At 43.8% G+C, this 17,812-nt stretch overlaps 1 protein-coding gene across 1 annotated transcript in view; it reads right to left on the reverse strand.

Annotated features, from left to right (window-relative positions):
• Positions 1–16,563, reverse strand: part of CDCA7L (cell division cycle associated 7 like) — a 50,182-nt gene extending 33,619 nt beyond the window's left edge. The window contains exon 1 of the mRNA XM_082661928.1: positions 16,434–16,563. Coding sequence (XP_082518054.1) covers positions 16,434–16,457 — 24 coding nt within the window. The 5' untranslated portion in view covers positions 16,458–16,563. The remainder of the gene's footprint in view (positions 1–16,433) is intronic.
• Between the last annotated feature and the right edge of the window lie 1,249 nt (positions 16,564–17,812).

Raw genomic sequence — 17,812 nt, forward strand, 5'->3', positions numbered from 1 at the left:
AGGAAAGTGCACTCCTCCCATTTACCCAGAAGGAAAAGAATAAGAAGATTTGTACAGAGCTCTGACAGCTTCCAAACTATTACTGGAAAGCATCCTGTGAAGTAGAAGACGCTATGTCAATGTTCATTATTCCAAGTGATTACAGAGTATAATTGTACCAACGTGTGCCGGGCACCATGCTAAGGGATCCGATGAGCAATGAGTCATAACGGTGGGGTGACACACTCTATAGTCAATTTCAATGTGGTGCGATAAATACAAACAGGGAGGTCAGCCCAGGAGGGCACCTGACCCAGACATTTGGTGATGGTCAGGAAGAATTCTAAGAGCCTCGAGGTCAGCCACGTCCACACAGCTGTGGGACAAAGTCAGCCTAGAGGACTTGCAGGAAATTCACAGGTGGAAGCAGGAGTCTGGAGAACCTCAAGGCAGAGGGAACATCATCTTTCAGGGGAGGCTAGTGTCCCTGTGCTCAATGCAGACAAGTACTGAACAGATCTTCACACTTTTGAGGGATGAGGGGGAAAACTCTTCATCCCACAGCCCAGCTCCGGAAGCCTTTGTAGAGGGATCCTCTTGACACACTTCTGCCCTGCTAGTGGAAAACACACCAAACAATCCCTGGGATGCTGGCCCGTGCAGGCTGCCAACACCACTTGGCTCCTGGCTTTGTGCCACAGTGAATGTACACACTCCTAAGAGTGTATCCTTTCTCAGCTCCTAATTACAGTCAGGGAAGAGGACCCACTTGCTACCATAAAGGTCACGAAGACAACTAGATGCTCTTTTCAGTGAGTTTTTGAAGCTGTCAGTGTGGGAAAAGAGAATGAGGTGTTCTTTTGTTTTTGTTTTTCTTTTTAAGTCAGGTAAGGAAAGCCTTCTGTAAGAGGCCATGGGCACGCGTGAGAAAGGCTGGTTGAGACCCCATTGGCTTCAACTATTTTAATTTTTTAAAATCCCCCAATAAAAAATGCCTGGGACCAATTGTGAGAAAAAAACAGAGAATTAAGAATAAACAATGATTTTCAACAGCACAGTACTGGCACAAAAACAGAAATATGGATCAGTGGAACAGAATAGAGAGCCCAGAAATAAACCCACACATCTATGGTCAATTAATCTTCAACAAAGGAGGAAAGAACATACAATGGAGAACACAGTCTCTTCAGCAATTGGTGCTGGGAAAGCTGGACAGCTACATGTAAATCAATGAAGTTAAAACACACCATCACACCATACACAAAAATAAACTCAAAATGGCGTAAAGACTTAAATATAAAACATGACAACATAAAACTCCTAGAAATGAAATTAGGCAAAACATTCTCTGCAAATCGTAGTAAAGTTTTCTTAACTCAGTCCCACAAATTTATAGAAATAAAAGCAAAAATAAACAAATGGGGAGAGCTGAGGAGGAACCTTCAAGATGGCAGAGGAGTGAGACGTGGAGATCACCTTCCTCCCCACAAATACATCAGAAATACATCTACATGTGGAACAACTCCTACAGAACACCTACTGAACACTGGCAGAAGACCTGACTTCCCAAAAGGCAAGAAACTCCCCACGTACCTGAGTAGGGCAAAAGAAAAAAGAAAAAACAAACAAAGAATAGGGACGGGACCTGCACCTCTGGGAGGGAGCTGTGAAGGAGGAAAAGTTTCCACACACTAGAAGCTCCTTCGCGGCTGGAGACTGCGGGTGGCGGGCGCGGGGGGGGGGGGGGTAGTTTCGGAGCCGCGGAGGAGAGCGCAGCAACAGGGGTGCAGAGGGCAAAGCAGAGAGATTCCTGCACAGAGGAATGGTGCCGAGCAGGACTCACCAGCCCGAGAGGCTTCTCTGCTCACCCGCCGGGGCGGGCGGGGGCTGGGAGCTGAGGCTTGGGCTTTGGAGGTCGGATCCCAGGGAGAGGACTGAGGTTGGCTGCGTGAACACAGCCTGCAGGGGGTTAGTGCACCACAGCTAGCCGGGAGGGAGTCCGGGAAAAGTCTAGACCTGCCTAAGAGGCAAGAGACCATTGTTTCAGGGTGTGCAAGGAGAAGGGGTTCAGAGCACCAGCTAAACGAGCTCCAGAGAGGGGCGCGAGCCACGGCTCTCAGCGCAGACCCCAGAGACGGCTATGAGATGCTAAGGCTGCTGCTGCAGCCACCAAGAAGCCTGTGTGTGAGCACAGGTCACTCTCCACGCGTCCCCTCCCGGGAGCCTGTGCAGCCCGCCACTGCCAGGGTCCCGTGATCCAGGCACAACTCCCCCGGGAGAACACGGCGCACCTCAGGCTGGTGCAACGTCACGCCGGCCTCTGCCGCCACAGGCTCGCCCCGCATTCCATACCCCTCCCTCCGGCCTGAGTGAGCCAGAGCCCCCGAATCAGCTGCTCCTTTAATCCCGTCCTGTCTGGGTGGGGAACAGACGCCCTCAGGCGACCTACAAGCAGAGGCTGGGCCAAATCCAAAGCTGAACCCCGGGAGCTGTGCGAACAAAGAAGAGAAAGGAAAATTCCTCCCAGCAGCCTCAGGAGCAGCGGCTTAAATCTCCACAGTCAACTGGATGTGCCCTGCATCTGTGGAATACCTCAGTAGACAACGAATCATCCCAAAACTGAGGCGGTGGACCTTGGGAGCAACTGTAGACTTTGGGTTTGCTTTCTGCATCTAGTTTGCTTCTGGTTTTATGTTTACCTTAGTTTAGTATTTAGAGCTTATTATCAATGGTAGATTTGTTTATTGACTTGGTTGCTGTCTTCCTTTTTATTTTTAATATACATATATATTTTTTCTTTTTCTTTTTCTCTCTTTGTGAGTGTGTATGTTTCTTTGTGTGATTCTGTCTGTATAGCTTTGCTTTTACCATCTGTCCTAGGATTCTATCTGTCCTTTTTTTTTTTTTTAGTATAGTTTTTAGTACGTATTATCATTGGTGGATTTGTTTTTAGGTTTGGTTGCTCTCTTCTTTCTTTTTCTTTTTTTTATTACTTTTACTTTTTTATTTTTAATAATACTTAAAAAAATTTTATTTAAATAATTTGTTTATTTTATTTTATTTTTTCTCCCTTTTCTTCTGAGCCGTGTGGCTGACAGGGTCTTGGTGCTCCGGCCAGGTGTCAGGCCTGAGCCACTGAGGTGGGAGAGCTGAGTTCAGGACACTGGTCCACCAGAGACCTCCTGGCTCCACGTAATATCAAATGGCGAAAGCTCTTCCAGAGATCTCCATCTCAATGCTAAGACCCAGCCCCACTGAACAACCAGCAAGCTACAGTGCTGGACACCCTATGCCAAACAACTACCAAGACAGGAACACAACCCTACACATTAGCAGAGAGGCTGCCTAAAATCATAATAAGGTCACAGACACCCCAAAACACACCACCAGATGTGACCCTGCCCACCAGAAAGACAAGATCCAGCCTCATCCATGAAAACACAGGCACCAGTTCCCTCCACCGGGAAGCCAACACAACCCAGTGAACCAAACTTAACCACTGGCAGCAGACACCAAAAACAACGGGAACTATGAACCTGCAGCCTGTGAAAAGCAGACCCCCAAACACAGTAAGTTAAGCAAAATGAGAAGACAGAAATATATAACAGATGAAGGAACAAGGTAAAAACCCACCAGATCAAACAAATGAAGAGGAAACAGGCAGTCTACCTGAAAAAGAATTCAGAGTAATGATAGTAAATATGATCCAAAATCTTGGAAATAGAATGGAGAAAATACAATAAACTTTTAACAAGGACCTAAAAGAACTAAAGAGCAAACAAACAATGATGAACAACAGAATAAAAGAAATGAAAGTTTCTCTAGAAGGAATCAATAGCAGAATAACTGAGGAAGAAGAACGGATAAGTGACCTGAAAGATAAAATAGAGGAAATGACTACCACAAAGCAGAATAAAGGAAAAAGAATGAAAAGAATTGAGAACAGTCTCAGAGACCTCTGGGACAACACTGAACACACCAACATTCGAATTATAGGAGGTCCCAGAAGAAGAAGAAAAAAAGAAAGGGACTGAGAAAATATTAGAAGAGATTATAGTTGAAACTTCCCTAATATGGGAAAGGAAATAATCAATCAAGTCCAGAAAGCACAGAGAGTCCCATACAGGATAAATCCAAGGAGAAACACGCCAAGACACATATTAATCAAACTATCAAAAATTAAATACAAAGAAAAAATATTAAAAGCAGCAAAGAAAAAGCAGCAAATAACATAGAAGGGAATTACCATAAGGTTAATAGCTGATCTTTCAGCAGAAACTCTGCAAGCCAGAAGGGAGTGGCAGGACATATTTAAAGTGATGAAAGGGAAAAATCTACAAACAAGATTACTCTACCCAGCAAGGACCTCAGTCAGATTCGACGGAGAAATTAAAACCTTTACAGACAAGCAAAAGCTGAGAGAATTCAGCACCACCAAACCAGCGTTACAACAAACACTAAAGGAACTTCTCTAGGCAGGAAACACAAGAGAAGAAAAAGACCTACGATAACAAACACAAAACAATTAAGAAAATGGTAATAGGAACATACATATCAATAACTACCTTAAATGTAAATGGATTAAATGTTCCAACTAAACAACACAGACTGGCTGAATGGATACAACAAGACCCGTATATATGCTGTCTACGAGAGACCCACTTCAGACCTAGGGACACATACAGACTGAAAGTGAAGGGATGGAAAAAGATATTCCAGGCAAATGGAAATCAAAAGAAAGTTGGAGTAGCAATACTCATATCACACAAAACAGACTTTAAAATAAAGACTATTACAAGAAACAAAGAAGGGCACTACACAATGATCAAGAGATCAATCAAAAAAGAAAATATAACAATTGTAAATATTTATGCACCCAACATAGGAGCACCTCAATACATAAGGCAAATGCTAACAGCCATAAAAGGGGAAATCGACAGTAACACATTCATAGTAGGGGACTTTAAGACCCCACTTTCACCAATGGACAGATCATCCAAAATGAAAATAAATAAGGAAACACAACCTTTAAATGGTCCATTAAACAAAATGGACTTAACTGATACTTACAGGACATTCCATCCAAAAACAGAATACACTTTCTTCTCAAGTGTTCATGGAACATTCTCCAGGATAGATCAGATCATCTTAGGTCACAAATCAAGTCTTGGTAAATTTACGAAAACTGAAATCGTATCAAGTATCTTTTCCGACCACAATGCTATAAGACTAGGTACCAATTACAGGAAAAAAATCTGTAAAAAATACAAACACATGGCTACCAAATAACCAAGAAAACACTGAAGAAATCAAAGAGGAAATCAATAAATGCCTAAAACCAAATGACAATGAAAACACGACAACCCAAAACCTATGGGATGCAGCAAAAGCAGTTCTAAGAGGGAACTTTATAGCAATACAATCCTACCTCAAGAAACATCTCAAATAAACAACCTAACCTTACACTTAAAGCAATCAGAGAAAGAAGAACAAAAAAACCCCGAAGTTATCAGAAGGAAAGAAATCATAAATATCAGATCAGAAATAAATGAAAAAGGAATGAAAGAAACGATAGCAAAGATCAAAAAAACTAAAAGCTGGTTCTTTGAGAAGATAAACAAAATTGATAAACCATTAGCCAGACTGATCAAGAAAAAAAGGAAGAAGACTGAAATCAACAGAATTAGAAATGAAAAAGGAGAAGTAACAACTGACACTGCAGATATACAAAGAATCATGAGAGATTACTGTAAGCAACTCTATGCCAATAAAATGTACAACCTGGAAGAAATGGACAGATTCTTATAAAAGCATAACCTTCCAAGACTGAAATAGGAAGAAATACAAAATATGAACAGACCAACCACAAGCACTGAAATTGAGACTGTGATTAAAAATCTTCCAACAGACACAAGCCCAGGACCAGATGGCTTCACAGGCGAATTCTACCAAACATTTAGAGAAGAGCTAACACCTATCCTTCTCAATGTCTTCCAAAATATAGCAGAGGGAGGAACACTCCCAAACTCATTCTGTGAGGCCACCATCACCCTGATACCAAAACCAGACAAAGATGTTACAAAAAAAGAAAACTACAGGCCAATAACACTGATGAACACAGATGCAAAAATCCTCAACAAAATACTAGCAAACAGAATCCAACAGCACATTAAAAGGATCAACACCATGATCAACAGGGGTTTATCCCAGGAATGCAAGAATTCCTCAATATACGCAAATCAATCAATGTGATAAACCATAATAACAAACTGAAAGAGAAAAACCAGATGATGATCTCAATAAATGCAGAAAAAGCTTTCGATATAATTCATCACCAATTTATGATAAAAACCCTCCAGAAAGTAGGCATAGAGGGAACTTACCTCAACATAATAAAGGCCGTATATGACAAACCAACAGCCAACATCGTTCTCAATGGTGAAATACTGAAATCATTTCCACTAAGATCAGGAACAAGACAAGGTTGCCCACTCTCACCACTATTATTCAACACAGTTTTAGAAGTTTTAGCCACAGCAATCAGAGAGGGAAAAGAAATAAAAGGAATCCAAATCGGAAAAGAAGAAGTAAAACTGTCACTGTTTGCAGATGACATGATACTATAAATAGACAATCCTAAAGATGCTACCAGAAAACTACTAGAGCTAATCAATGAATTTGGTAAAGTAGCAGAATACAAAATTAACACACAGAAATCTCTTGCATTCCTATACACTAATGATGAAAAATCTGAAAAAGAAATTAAGGAAACACTTCCATTTACCATTACGACAAAAAGAATAAAATACCTAGGAATAAACCTACCTAAGGAGGCAGAAGACCTGTATGCAGAAAACCATAAAACACTGAGGAAAGAAATTGAAGATACAAACAGATGGAGAGATATACCATGTTCTTTGATTAGAAGAGTCCATGTTGTGAAAATGACTATACTACAGAAAGCTAGCTACAGATTCGATGCAATCCCTATCAAACTACCAATGGCATTTTTCACAGAACTAGAAAAAATTTCACAATTTGTATGGAAACACAAAAAACCCCAAATAGCCAAAACAATCTTGAGAAAGAAAAACAGAGCCGGAGAAATCACGCTCCCTGACTTTAGACTATACTACAATGCTACAGTAATCAAGATAGTATGGTGCTGGCACAAAAACAGAAATATAGATCAGTGGAACAGTAGAGAAAGCCCAGAGATAAACCCATGCTCACATGGTCACCTTATCTTTGATAAAGGAGGCAAGAATATACAATGGAGAAAAGACAGCCTCTTCAATAAGTGGTGCTGGGAAAACTGGACAGCTACATGTAAAAGAATGAAATTAGAACACTCCCTAACACCATACACAAAAATAAATTCAAAACGGATTAAAGACCTAAATGTAAGGTCAGACACTATAAAACTCTTAGAGGAAAACACAGGCAGAACACTCCATGACATAAATAACAGCAAGATCCTTTTGGACCCACCTCCTAGAGAAATGGAAATAAAAATAAAAACAAACAAATGGGACCTAATGAAACTTAAAAGCTTTTGCATAGCAAAGGAAACCATAAACAAGACAAAAAGACAACCCTCAGAATGGGAGGGTGGCAAACAAAGGACTAATCTCCAAAATTTACAAGCAGCTTATGCAACTCAATATGAAAAAAACAACCTAATTCAAAAATGGGCAGAAGACCTCAACAGACATTTCTCCAAAGAAGATATACAGATTGCCAACAAACACATGAAAGGATGCTCAACATCACTGATCATTAGAGAAATGCAAATCAAGACTACAATGAGGTATCACCTGACACCGGTCAGAATGGCCATCATCAAAAAATCTACAAACAATAAATGCTGGAGAGGGTGTGGAAAAAAGGGAACCCTGTTGCACTGCTGGTGGGAATGTAAACTGATACAGCCACTATGGAGAACAGTATGGAGTTTCCTTAAAAAACTACAAATAGAACTACCATACGACCCAGTAATCCCACTACTGGGCATATACCCTGAGAAAACCATAATTCAAAAAGAGTCATGTACCACAATGTTCATTGCAGCTCTATTTACAATAGCCAGGACATGGAAGCAACCTAAATATCCACTGACAGATGCATGGATAAAGAAGATGTGGCACATATATACGATGGAATATTACTCAGCCATAAAAAGAAACAAAATTGAGTTATCTGTAGTGAGGTGGATGGACCTAGAATCTGTCATACAGAGTGAAGTAAGTCAGAAAGAGAAAAACAAATACAGTATGTTAACACATATATATGGAATCTTAAAAAAAAAAAGTGGTTCTGAAGAAACTAGGGGCAGAACAGGAATAAAGACGCAGGCATGGAGAATGGACTTGAGGACACGGGGAGGGGGAAGGGTAAGCTGGGACAAAGTGAGAGAGTGGCATGGACATATGTACACTACCAAACGTAAAACAGATAGCTAGCGGGAAGCAGCCGCATAGCACAGGGAGATCAGCTTGGCGCTTCGTGACCACCTACAGGGGTGGGATAGGGAAGGTGGTAGGAAGATGCAAGAGGGAGGAGATATGGGGATATATGTATATGTACAGCTGATTCACTAGTTTTAAAGCAGAAACTAACACACCATTGTAAACAATTATACTCCAATAAAGACGTTAAAAAAATTAATTAAAAAAATTAAACAAATGAAAAAACAAATGAAAAAAAATTAAACAAACGGGACCTAAATAATCTTATAAGCTTTTGCACAGCAAAAGAAACCATGAAGAAAACGATAAGACAGACTACACAATGGGAGAAAATACTTGCAAATGATGTGACCGACAAGGGTCTAATTTCCAAAATATAATAACAGATCATATAGCTCAATATCAAAAAAACAAACAACCCAATCAAAACATGGGCAGAAGACCTAAATAGACATTTCACCAACGAAGACATGCAGATGGCCAACAGGCACATGAAAACATGCTCAGCATCGGTAACTGTTAGAGAAATGCAAATCAAAACTACAGTGAGGTTGTCACCTCACACTGGTCAGAATGCCCATCTTTAAAAAGTCTGCAAATAACTAATGCTGGAGAGGGTGTGGAGAAAAGGGAACCCTCCTACACTGTCGGTAGGCAGGAATGTAAACTGGTGCAGCCACTATGGAGAACAGTATGGAAGTTCCTCAGAAAACTAAGAATAGAATTACCATATGATCCAGCAATCCCACTCCTGGGCATATATCTGGACAAAACTATAATTCAAAAAGATACACGCATCTCTATGTTCATAGCAGCACTATTCACAATAACCAAAACATAGAAACACCCTAAGCGTCCATCAACAGATGAACAGATAAAGTATGGTACATATATACAATGGAATATTACTCAACCATAAAAAAGAATGAAATAATGCCATTTGCAGCAACATGGATGGACCTAGAGATTATCATACTAAGTGAAGTAAGTTAGAAAAACACAAATACCATGATATCATTTTTATGTGGAATTTAAAATATGACATAAACTTATTTACAAAACAGAAACAGACTCACAGACATAGAAAACAAACTTATGGTTACCAAAGGGGAAAAGGGGTGGTGGGGGAAGGATAAATTAAGAGTTTGGGATTGGCAAATATTATATGAAAATATATATAATAAAATGTATATAAAACAGATAAACAACAAGGTCCTACTGTTCATCACAGGGAACTATATTCAATATCCTATAATAAACCATAGTGGAAAAAGATATGAAAAAGAATATATATACGTATAACTGAATCACTTTTGCTGTACCTCAGAAACTAACACAACACTTTAAAACAACTATACTTCAATAAAAAATTAAAATTAAAAAAAAGATGACAGTTAAATGTACTTTTATTTTTCTTAACTTTCCATTTTAAACCAATGCTAAAGGAGAACAAAATAAAGGGCACGAGCCATTTTGCATTAAAAAATATTCTTAGGGAATTCAGTATCCGTGAAATTCCCACCCCCACCCCCACCCCACCCCCCACCCCACCCCCGTCTTAAACACCCTCAGACTCACGGAGCTTTAAGGGAAAAGATAGTGTGGGGTGGGGGACAGGGCAAGGGGATATCTTTCCTGTTTCAGTGTTTATTAAAGGTTTGTTTGCTAAATTCTATACTTGGCAGTTCCATTCCTTAAGCTGGGGAGCTCAGTGACAGCCTGAGGGCTCTCAGAACCACAGGTGGGACAGGGGAGGAGACTTTTTTCTCCACGAGAATAGTTTAAAATAGCACTTTTGTATTAAAACAAATAAAAATGTATCACGGAATAGGCATGATTTTAAAGACAAAACTGGAGATTAATGAGAAAATCTCCTGCACAGGCAGGGTGGGACTGCACACCTCCAGGCCTCTGGAACAGGTACGAACTGGCCTCCACCATTAGTTAGTCCAAGTGAAAATTGCCAGAAGCCCTGCTCCAGCTTGTCATAACTCATGCCTGCACTCACTATACATTGACAACCCTAAACCATCTTTCTTAAAAAATTCAACAAACATTTAACAGCTATGATACGCCAGGCCCTTCACACACAGGGATAATTATCACTTTGGCCTGCCACGTGATTTCGGGTGATCAACCATTACCCTGGGGTAAATCCTGGGCCCTCCTAACAGAGGAGGAGTTCTACCAGCAGGCAGCTGAGGGAGGGCCAGGCCTTGTGCCAGAAGACTCAAAGGCCAGAGCTCACTCACAAATGCGAGGCACTCGCCAGGTCCACGGGATCCTCCAGCAGTAGAGCTTAAATATGGGGGGCTGCCCACACAGCAGTGCTGCTGCTATGGAGGGCCTGGGGGAACGGGAGAGGGGGTTTGTGGGGAGGGACCCCTGGACCATGTCCAGCCCTGAGGATATGGGTTCCACTGGCAGGACACGAGACACCTGGGAAGGTGTCACCACACACCTGGTAGCCTGGGCTCTCCAGAAGCACAGTCCTCAGACCTCGTACTTCCTACGTTAGTATTCGATACGCTACTCTGTTAACGTTTTAAGTGCAACATGCAACCAGAACATGCCTAGATCGTAAGTGCAGAGCTTGGTGAAGTTTTACAAACTGCACCTACCCATTATAACCAGCACTCACATCAAGAAATAGTTTCTTTTTTTTAGCTGTCAGTAACCACTTTATAATGAGTGAACCTACTGTCTGACCTTTGAATATCCGAACTTCAATGAACACACATTTTCGGGAATGCCATCTAGAAGATGATTTATAGTTAAAATAAGCAAGACCAAAGAAAGCTTAACTTAGAGGCTCTAAGTTCAGGACGAAAACAGTCATTATTTCAGGTTAGTTATCATGAGTCCTGATTCTAACCTGGGCAAAAAGTGCCTTCTCTCAGCTAATACAGCAAAACAAATGGGGAAATGCCTTAGGAAAAAAATACGTGAGAGGTTCCCATCTATTGAAAATCACGCACATTCTACCAGATAGTAAGTACATGACAGGGAAACAGCAATTAAAAACAGCGTTGACTTCAACACAGGGCATACGGTATGTACCACCCCAAGACATTCATTGCAAAGTTTCTTAAATTTATTTGTTAATAATTTAAAACTTTTCAACATAAAGTACACACCTGAATGAAACATTACACAGTCATTGAAAATGAAAACCATAAAGACTCCAAGCTACTCAGAAAAATAGTGCTGACAGTGCTAAAGAAAGCAGAATTCAAACAGCAATCATACCATAAGAGTTAACCAAAAATGGTGACTTGGACACAGGCAAACACTGAATGGAAAATGTCTAGAAAATGATGCCCAGGGAGTAGAGACGTAGAAACAATTTTTGTTTCCTTTTCAGCTTCTATGAACAGCGTATTACCTGCACAATACAAAATTGTGCAGGTAATACAAAATTCATCTAAAAGTCATTCCTATGTAAAAACTGTGTGGATCTTATTCATATTCCCAAGCTGACTTTTACAAACAGCATCCAAAGAATCCTACTCAAAGCATAACTTGTCCAGTTCCTTAAAAAGAACCAGACCAGCTGCTGCTAACGCCCCAGCCCTTCTCTTTAAAAGGAGGGGTAAAGGTATCGTAAGAAAACCCCAAAGCGCTGACATCCCCTTCTATTTAAATAGTACGTTAAACTTGGTGTGTCCTTGCTTATCTCAATGGCAACGTAAGTTGAGGAAGGATTTCTAGCCTCACAACATTTCAGCGAAAGTTGTGTGACCTGCCAAGACCTGGTGATTCTAGCAGCAAGAGTCAAGCCCCGGCTCTGGAGACAGAATTCTGGCTCAGCTCCTTCCTTGCCAGGCTGCCCTGAGCAAATCACTCTATTAGGCTTATCTTTAAAATGCAGATAATACAACCTACTTCAGAGAACTACAGTGAGGATTAAATCTGTTAATATTAAGTACCTAGCACAGCACGACTTTTAAAAGGAATTGATCGTTTCCCTTCCTTGGAGGATGCGGGGCGGGTTGGGGGGCTGGGGAAGGATGACTCTTAAGGTCTTCTCCCATCCCCAAAACCCAAGGCCGCCTATGTCCCTACAGCTCAGGGCAGGAGCCAGCTGAGCTCTGGCAAAGGCAGAAGAGGCAAGGAGTTCCAGGGTGACCTCTGATGGCAGGGGGCTGGGGAACGAACAGCGTTTTCTGTCTTTGTTTCTTCCACCATAACTGACATAATATCTAGCACACAGTAGGTGCTGAAAGGACATCTGACAAATGGACTAACCCAGTCAGGGGGCCTTCTGGCATAAGCTGATGATCATGAAGAAAAACAGGCAGGAAGCCATCAACTACTTGAACTAAAATTCTGGTCCCTTTCACTGTGAGACTCCACAACCTATTTTTGCACTATACACAGGGTGCTGGCATTTACCACTATGGAAGGAAACTATCGTGCACGTTAACTTCAGCCATATGCCTACTGTGCCTCTGAATGGTCCTGTTTAAAAACAGTCACAAACCACTGCTTTTCAAAAGGAAAAGGAAATGGTCCCCAAAATATTTTCTTACCTCAATCCCTCCCCAAGTAGCCTGCATCAATTCCACTTCGATGCATAAAGCTATGTCCTTTACAAAACAAAACTGTATCTTGGACGTAAAAAGTCTAAACTACAGCTCGAAGAGAGTAATAGAGAACTCTCAAGGGCGATGTAAAACTAGGACGCCTAGACTACTCTATTCGAATGGCTTTATTGAACTTTTTTGTTAACTTACCGTTCCTAAACTGTTTTAAGTCACATAAGTATCTTACGGTTTTCTGTCCTGTGTACCTGACCAGATCGGAATTGCTGTGCTATCTGAGGTTTCTCCTGATCACTGAGAATTCAGCTCTCTTATGGATGGGAGGTCAGCAGTACATCAAAACGACGAATGTGCTGGCCTTCTAAGAAGTCACAAACGACCCCGCTCTGTGACCAGTTTCTGGGGCTCTGGGCACACATTTTTTTTTTTTTTTTTTTTGCGGTACGCGGGCCTCTCACACGCAGGCTCAGCGGCCATGGCTCACGGGCCCAGCCGCTCCGTGGCATGTGGGATCTTCCCGGACCGGGGCACGAACCCGTGTCCCCTGCATTGGCAGGCGGACTCTCAACCACTGCGCCACCAGGGAAGCCCTGGGCACACATTTTAAGCCACAGGATCAGATGGGTACACTTTGTGTCTGTGAGGTAACTATCAGAAAAATGCCTTTTCTCCTCCAAACAGCATGTTCCATGCATATTCACGAGAACATTTAGCATCATTTCCTTCTCTAAGGGTCCAACCTGCACCCTAGCAGCAGAAGACAGTAAAAGGACTACACTGACATTCAGGACCTCCCAGCCTCTCTGCTAGGAAGCTGAGGCAGTCCCATCCTCCAGCTCCTGCAAGCTTCGCTGCTGAGCGCTCTCAGTAAGGGACCATCCCCTCATCTTTACTGGCCATTATTCCTATCATTCAATACAAAAGCACAAAGACACAGTGGTCAGCCCAACAAGGACTAGAGCCCAGGGGAGGTGTGATCACTGTCAGAGGACATCAAATCCGACACACTGTTGAGGCTGCAGAAAAGCAGAGGCTAGCAAGGAGTTCAGAGTTGAAACGAATTTCTTGTTTCCTCCCTGCCTAGTTCCCTTTACTCATAACATCGGGCCTAAGAGGCTTCACTAAAGCCCCTTCCAGCTCTATACCTTACAAGGGATGGAAATTATATCTGCTGTAGGCGTTAGATTAAAACCCACTGCACACTGGGCTGAGCCTTCCTTCAGTGTGCACTCACGCCGCTTCAGGCCGTTCATCACACTGCTTTATGCATAAGGCTGAGGTACAGAGAAGAACCACATGAACTCAACATCCTGCTGGGCCTGATGTGTTCATTAAGTGCTCTTATCCGCAGTCACCTGCCCACCCCGTAAAACCACTCTCCACTCATTTAAATTAAGGAGGCTATAATACCACCACACTTAAATTATGATGAACAGGAACATTTCCACTAGAAAAATCCTCATAATTTGCCCTGTCAATTAGGAGGTCTTTTGACCGGGGGGGGGGGGGGGGGGGGGCGTGGGGGGGAGAGAAAAAACAAACCTGATCATCTTACAAAAGTAATTTGCCCTAATGGATGCATAATGGGTCAGATATAATTTGTGGCTTACTGCCACATGGTAAATAGTTTACTTAACATTTTAGAGCTACCAAAAGTTAGCCTCATTATTTGACAATAAAATGTTCATCTCCAACTAAACATTCTGGGACATTTTAAATTTCTTTTTTTTTTTTTTTTTTTTTGCAGTACGTGGGCCTCTCACTGTTGTGGTCTCTCCCGTTGCGGAGCACAGGCTCCGGACGCGCAGGCTCAGCGGCCACGGCTCACGGGCCCAGCCGCTCCGCGGCATGTGGGATCTTCCCGGACCGGGCACGAACCCGTGTCCCCTGCATCGGCAGGCGGACTCTCAACCACTGCGCCACCAGGGAAGCCCCATTTTAAATTTCTTAAGCAGGAACTGTGTATGTAAGTAGTGGGTGACGCAGCACCACCAGAACAACATGTTTCAGGAATGATACATCATCAAGATACATTTACTGATGAAATTCACAAGCTCCTTCCAGAAGGGTTCAAATCCTGGAGAAACCCAAACCTCCTAAAAGCCTAGGATACTAATTATATGGTAAGTGTCAGTGGCAAAAACAAAAACAACTAAGCCTGTCCCATCCCTTCTTGAGTTTGTTTTCCTTGCTTTTAATACCTCACTTAATTGGAGAAATTCAAAAAATACTCTTTCTCTTAAACATCCACAATAGATTTTTCTCAAGTGTCCACTTTCAGGAAGCCTTTCGGAAATCACCAAATGGCCAAAGCGACCATTAGTGGCTTGGTCTCTAAGGTGCCGCCAGACCCAGGCAGGTGACAGCGTCACGGGCTCAGGCACCACCGGCCACCCCGGCAGCTGGGCCCCGGTCGCTCCGCGTCTCCCAAATCCTGCGGATGCCCAACACCCAGGTGGAGAAAGGAGATAAACACCAGCCAAAGGTAAGGTGGAAGCAGTGAGTCAGAAGCGCTCACAAAAGCAAGAAAAAACCCAACCCTCATACAAAGCATCTCTCGGGCTCCTACAAGCTGCTTCCTTTCTAAAAGGTTTATTTTTAGTTCGTTTGAAAAAGTTTTTATTGCTTACCTCCGCATAAATTATGTATATTCATTACTAGAAAGTAGAGAAAAGCGCTTTTAAAAAGTAAAAAAGAAAACTGAAGCTAAGTCCACTTCCCACCACCCATTGTAATTTTGGGGAGCTTGTTAATGAGATTTTTAAGACCTAGTTAAAACCATAATGGGTACCTGCGGTGGTGCTGTATACACGGTTTGGGAGCTTGGGGCTTTTTGTTTTTTAACCTGGTCTAATAACGCTGCCAGTTCCCCCAAACGGTTACAAGTTCCTTAAAAACATTTCCAAAAGTTCTAGAACAAATACAAAAGCAACGCTTTTTAAACCCCATTATCCAAGTTGAATTGGCCCGATTCTCGACTATGCTTTTTTAGAAAATCACACTTAAACTCATCTCCATGCCAATGCCGGAGAAAGTGGGGGGCGCGCACCGAAAAAGCTTCCCCCTCCCCCAGTCCCACGAGCACCGCAAACGCAGTCACTGCGCCGCTACGGCCTCCCCGCCTGCACTGCCCTAGAGTTCATCCGCTCCCGGGGCTCGCGGCCGCAGCGACCCAGCGGACTACCCCGAGGCCCCACCCGGGCCAGCGGCGAGCGCCCGCGTGCGGCGGCACCCGGCCTCTCCGCTCCAGGTGGCACAACCGTAAACACCGGACACACCTGCGGGGCGTGCCCGCTCCGGCGTCGGCGGGACTGGGCGCGCCCGATCCACAACGCGGCAGCCGAGGGCCACGTTTCCAGCCCAAGGCGGGGCGCAGGGCCAAGCGCAAAGGGAAGGCAGGCCGAGGGTGCGTCCGGGCTGCGGCGGGCGGCCAGATCCTCACCTGCGAGCCAGTCGCCAACTCCATTCTTCCCCGCTGGGCTCCGGCCTCCTCCCAGCACGCGGCCACGGGAGCCTCGCTCGCCACGGGGCCGCGCACGGAGGTCGCCCGCGGCCGCGCAGCGCGCTCGCTCCGCCCGGAGCTCCGGCGGGCCGGGGGAGGGGCGCACTCGGCGCCCGGGACAGGGGGAGCGCACCGCGCCGCCCACTCGGCGCCGCGGCGCCAGCCCTCGAGGCTCCTCTTACAGGACCCAAACTTCGCGACCGGTGAACTTCGCTTTGCAGGCGGCGCAAGAGGGGCTGCAGCTGGGAGCCGCCCGGGATGGCTGCCAATCTGGGGGCGCCGGGCTCCCCCCTGCAGTGGAGGGAGGGAGTGGAGCCGTCCGGCCCGGTTTTGCGCGGGAGAAATGAGAGGGGGCCGTCCCGGCGCAGCCTCCTGCTGGCACGCCCGGCTGCGGCGCCCGCCGAATCTTTGCAGGGTTTGTTCCAGGTAGTACCCTGGAGCGCAGAGCTTCTGCGGCAATCGGTGTCTCTGATCCGGGAAAGCGTTTTAGGGCTGCCTCAGAACTTGTTCTGTAGTTGTAAAGGGGCGGGGTTCTGACGCCTCTCAAAACATTCGCTTCGGGGTACGCTTTGCAAAACTGGCAACGAAGGCCCCCCCCCCGGAACTTTAAACGGTCTGTTCTATACCATTGCACACGTGGGTCTTCCAGCCTCACTAGACAGAGAGTTTTAGAGGTCAGGAAGGCTGATAAACAAATATTGGCCTAACACCTACTACTGTGTGTCCGGCGCTGTGTACGCAAGCTTGAACGAAAAACAGGCCCCTGCTCTGTTGGAGCTTACAGTCTGGGAACCAGCCACCGACATAATATAAATGTAGTAATGACGTAAATAACTGTAATAATAATAAAATTAATTAACGATTAATTTAATCAACAATGAATTCAAATAATACCTTTAGTTAATAATGGTGATAATAAGTTCAGTAATAGGATGCAAATAAATGTAAATTTGGAGTTATGATAGATACCAGGAGGGAAAAGGTAAGTGGTAGTATGGTGGTGTAGAACAGGGGGACTTAATTTGATGCAGGACAGGGAAGACTACTTAGAGTTCTCAGGTATGAAGAGTGAAAAATTAAGTGGGTGGAGGTTTTGGAATGCTTGAAATAAGTGTTGGGGAGGGTGGTAGATAAATTGTCCTGAAATTGTAGCAGATTTGCTATAAAACTTCTCTCAATAGTTGGCTCTACAGGTATTTCGTATTAATACTATATTTTTTGACCCTCCTACGCTGTTGGTAGAAATGTAAATTGGTGCAGCCACTACAGAGAACAGTATGAAGGTTCCTTTAAAAACTAAAAATAGGGTTACCACATGT

The sequence above is a fragment of the Grampus griseus genome (genome assembly GCF_964374135.1).
Source record: "Grampus griseus genome assembly, chromosome: 9".
NCBI classification, from domain to species: Eukaryota; Metazoa; Chordata; class Mammalia; order Artiodactyla; family Delphinidae; genus Grampus; species Grampus griseus.